This window comes from Frankliniella occidentalis, unplaced genomic scaffold, assembly GCF_000697945.3.
Source record: "Frankliniella occidentalis isolate FOCC.00 unplaced genomic scaffold, Focc_3.1 Scaffold292, whole genome shotgun sequence".
Classification (NCBI taxonomy): domain Eukaryota; kingdom Metazoa; phylum Arthropoda; class Insecta; order Thysanoptera; family Thripidae; genus Frankliniella; species Frankliniella occidentalis.
Window position 1 is genome coordinate 375,002 of NW_026267418.1, and position 6,110 is coordinate 381,111.

At 45.3% G+C, this 6,110-nt stretch overlaps 1 protein-coding gene across 1 annotated transcript in view; it reads left to right on the forward strand.

Moving 5' to 3' along the window:
- Window positions 1-2,066: 2,066 nt before the first annotated feature.
- LOC113212963 (venom allergen 3-like) overlaps window positions 2,067-6,110 on the forward strand; it is a 48,318-nt gene continuing 44,274 nt past the window's right edge. Inside the window, exons 1-3 of the mRNA XM_026431845.2 lie at window positions 2,067-2,174; window positions 2,964-2,996; window positions 3,774-3,881. Coding sequence (XP_026287630.1) covers window positions 2,991-2,996; window positions 3,774-3,881 — 114 coding nt within the window. The 5' untranslated portion in view covers window positions 2,067-2,174; window positions 2,964-2,990. The remainder of the gene's footprint in view (window positions 2,175-2,963; window positions 2,997-3,773; window positions 3,882-6,110) is intronic.

Below are 6,110 nucleotides of genomic sequence, written 5' to 3' on the forward strand. Positions count from 1 at the left end.
GAATGCTCTCCTTCGAACATGATCTGTCTTTTTATGACACAAAACGACCCTGAAAATCCCAGGTCGCTAGCTCAATAGGGTATTCCGGGTAAGCTTGGCGCCGGAAACGGGAGGCGAAGATGGCGCTGGTTCGCTCTCAGCCTCATGGCTTCTGTAACCGTGCGTCTGCTGTCAATAGGGTATTTCAATGGAGCGCTGCCCGGAACTAAGAAGAACAAAACCGGATACAGAGAGCGGTGGTGGGGGCGGGCGCGCGTGGGAGCGGAGGGCAGGCGGGGAGGCTCCCCTCCACCCGCCGCTCCTCCGCGCGCCCGCCCCCACCACTGCTCTCTGTATCCGGTTTTTGTTCTTCTTAGTTCCGGGTAGCGCTCCATTGAAATGCCCTATTTAGATGCGAGATTATTAACATTTCAGTAAACATTTAGAAGCGAGATGCGTAATTCGTTTCTTTGTGGTTGGTGGGGCGAGATACTAATTTCCCTTCGACATTAAGAGTGTATGCTTATGCGACCCCGTATATACTAGCTGGGCTGGGCTGGGGCTATGCGCCGGCATACTAGCTGGGCTGGGGCTGGGCGCTGGCTGGCTTGTACTTTAACTGGATCAGGCTGGCTTGCTTCTGACCAAATGTAAAAGTCAGCCGATAAACGACTGCTTAAAAAAGACCCACAAATCTAGCAGTCTGTCCTAGTGAAACTATTGATGTCTCTGATAATGACTCTGAAGACCACAGTGATGGTGTTCTCAACAATGATTCTGATAATGCTAGCAGCACATCCGATTCATCTTCTGACAAGACCAAGGGCTCACGGTGCTCTCAAAATGTTGGTGGTAAGGATAGGGTATTCCGCTGCAAGCCAACCGGAACCTAAAGAAGAAAAGCATGACTGCTCGATCTGTTTCCCTCTGCGCGCTCATTGGCTGACCGCCACGGCCACGCCATCTTTGGCCAATCAGCGTTCAGGAGGAAACAGATCGGGTAGTCATGATTTTCTTCTTTAGGTTCCGATTGTGTTGTAGCGGAATACCCTATTGTCTAATCGGTGGCCTGCCATTGTTAAAAATTTATCTGTGGGTGCTAGAGACACTTTACGATCCTGGCCAGGCGAATCGCGCCGAGCGGACGTTTGGATGCAGCGCGCAGCTCATTGATCTAGCGCGGCACGGCACGGAACGCCCGCCCAGTCCCGCGCTTTGGCCGGGTGGCCGGTCCGTGCCGTGCCGCGCAAGGTGAGCAAGGCGGCGCGCGGTATCAAACGGCGCGGCGCGATTGAAATTTTAACACACGTCGTGCTGTTGGGTAAACGATGTCGTAGAACAACGGAGGGAACGGCATTGGAATCAGACGATCAATACGCACCTAATAACTAGCTATATGTACGCAAGACCAAGTCTCGCGTAACAGGCTTCGCAATATGTTACGAAACACTGTTATGCTGCGACGCGCCTGGCGGACTCAAAGCGAGGCCTGCGGCGCTGACACCCGAGACAAGTTAACAGGGGAATATACGGAAATAGGGCCTTTCGGCGTTGCCCCGTTACAGTCTTGTGTCATGTTTAAGAAGCGAATCTCTAGGGTCGCAGGCTCCCCGCCGGAAGCCTTAGGTTACTAGATATGCAAAGTGACTTACAGGCCACATTATTTGATTATGTTCTTCAGTAAATCGCGTGACTGAAATAGTCGAGCTGCAGGCTCGACCATCGCCGCCGGCAGGCAAAGCAGGCCCGGCCCCTGGCGAACAGAGTTGCCGGCGCAGCGAAGCGGAGCTGGCAGCCCCGTTTTGCGGAAGGGCGGGCCTGCTTTTTTTTGTGTGTAACTGTCACTTTTAGAGGGGATCCAACTTCCGCCTGTAATAGATGGTCGCTGGAATTAAAACAACTTCGATGCCAAGAATTGCAAACTTTTGTTCGAACCGCGATTTACTCCGTCGGTGCAAATGGTCACGTCCTCATAATTTTTCTCAATGCGTGCATTTCTTATCGTGCTCACAGAAGTCACGACCGCCAACAGGTACGGTTCGAGCTATAAAGTGGTTGCCACGCAGATAGAGTAGTCAGTCCTACGCTTCACTGACAGCCGAGAGAACACCTGGAAAGGCAAAAGAAACAGTGGCATAAGAATTACTCCGGTTGTAGCCCTTTCTTCTGCCGTGAAAGAGGAAAGAGGAGAAAAGGTAACCATTGTGTGGGGTTCATCTTGACAAAAGAATACGAAAACATTTTATGCCCGAAGTTGATTGGAATTGAAATGGCAGTTATCCCCCCAAGTTGGAACTTTGGTCGTTTTTGTCACCTTTGTCAGTTTAGGGTACAATACTTTGTCGTTTCGACTCTGATCAACTCGGAGGGTAAGACACTTCCTTTTTACATTTTGCAACGGGAACCCAAATCAAAATTACAACTTCAATTTTGAAACTTGTGATATATTCAAATTTGGCAACTTAGTCTATTTAACCAAAATTTAATGCTGTCCACTTACAGAATGACTGGTAGGTTGTTTCTTAATCTTTTAATAGAAACATGTTAACTAGGTTATACAACTCACAAGTTACTTGAACAGGAATAATGATCCTGGAAGGGACCGAACGACATTGTAGACAGCATCACAACTTAGGGTAAAATTATTTCTGCGAAAGCAGAGCAAGCAATTTTGTTTTCAGACATCAACTTCCTGTGACATGAGTTATATTGTATTAATTTATGCTCAAATCAAAAAATATCTGCACCGCCAGCTTATTAACTTGCATTAAAGGGACTATCTCCCAAAAAGCATTTTTGGTACATTTGTAATAAAATTAGTTTCTGGCCCACTGTATTGTATAGGTGTAGGGATAGAACCTGAGAGTATATTTCTTAACACAAGGGATGGCTTAACAAATTAACAATATCATAATGAAATGAACTTTACTTTAAAGATGTCTCAAGTGTGTACTTCTATTTTCATAGGATATCTTCTTTTACAGCTAACGTGCAGGATTCCTCTGGAGAAAATGGTGGTAAAATACAGATCAAAAGCTTCTTTGTTTCAGTTCATCAAGGACTAAAGATTGACAAAGGGGTTTTACTGAATTTTGAAAACTGAAGATTATTCATAACAGATGGCTTTGTAAATATATTTTGTTTTACTCAAAATATAGGAAAGTTTTTAGTTTTTATAAGAGAGACGAACATGAGATGCCCTAGTAGCACAGAATTGTCGTACGACTGTCGGACAACAGTAGAAAAAAGATACGGACTATCGGTGCGATATACGAAATGAGAAAAATGATTCTATCGGTATACTATCTTTTTTCCTCGAAACGAAATTCTTTATCGGCCAGCTATCGTAATGGAAGCAAAATGCCACTGTTGTGGATTCGATCAGGAATCGATAAAAGTACAACAAAATGGTAGGGTTTAAATTTGATAGACCAGCGACAATCGTCTGACTATGGAAAAGCCATCACTTTTGGATTTTCGTTATCGTCATAATAATACGACGATAGATAAAAATAACACTATGTGCGACAGTTTTGTGTTACTAGGGTGCTTTGGAACGACCCTGCACGGTTCCTTTGATAATCGACCTCCCATTTGGTATGTTTCGTGACAAGAAAGAGCGATTTAACTTCCCAGAACCGGTGAATGTTTGAAGTCGAATGCTGAAAGATGAGGTGTAAGGACTCAAACACTAGGAATGAGGTCAAAAAGCATGCAAACAAATCAAGAGAAGCGAATGTATCATTCTTCCCCAATTTAGTGGTGTCTTACTTTTCCTCGACCTGATTCTACAGAGAATGGACGTGTTGTATTTCATGGGGGTGGCGATGACGTTGGCGTTTGCTGGAGCTGCCACGGATTACTGCGCGATATGTTCTGATCACACTCTCTGTCTTTACCAAGTAAGTTTTAGGATCAGATGCGTACTTAAGTACTGCAGGAGCTTGCAAGTGAATAGGCTATAGGGAATCTCTAACCTGCCTGTAAACCGGCGCATGCGCCCCGCTGTACCGCACACAGCTAAGCGACTTATGGAACAGCTTCATGTATCTATTCCGCAACTTCTAGGAGAAATCCTGTGCTATATCTCACCTGTCATCTGACACAAGTACGTAGGTCATCAAATTTCCGAAAACCACTTTTTAAGACCAAACTTACCAGAAACATGTTCTACATCCAGTGCAAATGGAATTTTGGGAAAATTCCCCATAGGTAGCCCGAGGCGGACATGGTGCAAAAGTACGCATGTCATATGTCATCTGACAAAAGTCAGATGACATGCGCACTTTTGTTCAGATTATGACTGACATGCGCACCTTCTGTCAGATGACGATGACATGCGTTCTTTTGTCAGATGAGACCTCTGGTGACATGCGCATGTTAGTCAAATGACAAAGACATGCGTACAGTTTGTCAGATGACGCTGACATGCGCATATTTAATCAACAGGTGAGGCTGTTTGGATTTAACAGAGGATACTAATTCAGCAAATAGGGGACAGAACAAATGTGATTGTGGGCCGTATTCTAGACTATTATTTGCTGTTTTGTGAGGTCCCAAATGATTTACCTTGAGATAAGGCTGTGAACTGTATTCCTTGGTTGTCATAGTGAGGAGAAAAATAACGCAAACCACATTTATCACAATGTTAAGGAAGACAACACCACGCCTTGCGAATTCCACGTGGAAGAGACTTACACTCGCTGTGTGTAGAACCGAGATGACAATCAAGGACACAATTTCAAATAATATCCACTAAAGTCAAAGCCCCGGCCAGACGACTCGACCATAAACAAAACATCTTTTCACCACTTTCCCTTTCTGCTTGCTATCGCTTACTGGCACTTCGCGCTGGGCGTGCGGATAACGGTTCCGTTGTGTGCCTAATGAGACCAAATACAACAAAGTGGATGGTGGGCAGTCGATGACAGTTCTTACCGTTTTGAATGTCTTGTGTTTGGTGTTTCGTCCTGACAGTCACCAAGACATGGCTCGCGAGTATTTGCCACCCTTTTCACAGCCAGCCTGCCATCAACTAGTGCAAATTTTAGCTCGAGATTTCGTGTTTTCTTGTGTATTGCACCAGTATGAGTGGAGCGAAATAACCAGTTCACAGTTCACAGCCTTATCTCAAGGTGGGACTTCACAAAGAAGCAAATAATAGTCTTGAATAGGGCCCACAATCACATTTGTTCTGTCCCCTATCTGTTGAATTAGTACTATCTGTTGAATCCAAATAGCCTCACCTGTTATATGCTCATGTCAGCGTCATCTGACAAACTGTACGCGTGTCTTTGTCATCTGACTAACATGCGCATGTCACCAGAGGTCTCATCTGACAAAAGAACGCATGTCATCGTCATCTGACAAAAAGTGCGCATGTCAGTCATAATCTGAACAAAAGTGCGCATGTCATCTGACATACGTACTTTTGTCAGATGACAACTTGCTGTCAAAAGTGCGCATGTCACTCTATCTTCTAAACTGTTGGATTTAAGTCAATTTTTTTTTGTGGAAGTATTTGTATCACCCAATTGTAACGCACTTCTGGGTGTCATGTCTAGTAAATTTATTATAATTAATCTGTAGCACAAATAAACGTTGCTCCTGTAAAATTTTGATTTTGTGACATACGTACTTATGTCAGATGACAGGTGATCTTTGAGAGCCCCTGGAGGACGAAAAGTGTCATTTGTGCCCTGTGGACCTGTCTTTGGACCCTTTCACGGTGCCGTGAGCGTTGCTGATAGACCTTGCAGATTGCCATCTTAAATCTTGTATAAGTACGTATAATATTATATACGTATACCCAGCCAATAGTTCCCTTCGGGGACTGGAAGAGGGAAAATCGCCTATGCCCGGGCAATAGAGCCCTTCGCGGTCATTAAAAAGACACCTTTCGTTTTCCGACGTAGGTCACAAGCGCTACAGATCGCAAGCGCTACGGGTCACAAGCGCTACAGCGGTGGGCGCTACGGTTCGCAAGCGCTACCGATCACAAGCGCTACAGCTCACGACTGCTACGGGTCGCAAGCGCTATGGGTCACAAGCGCTACTGCTCACAACCGCTACAGGTCCCAAGCGCTACAGCGGGAATCCGAGTGATAGGCGGAACCGACTGTAGACAGTGC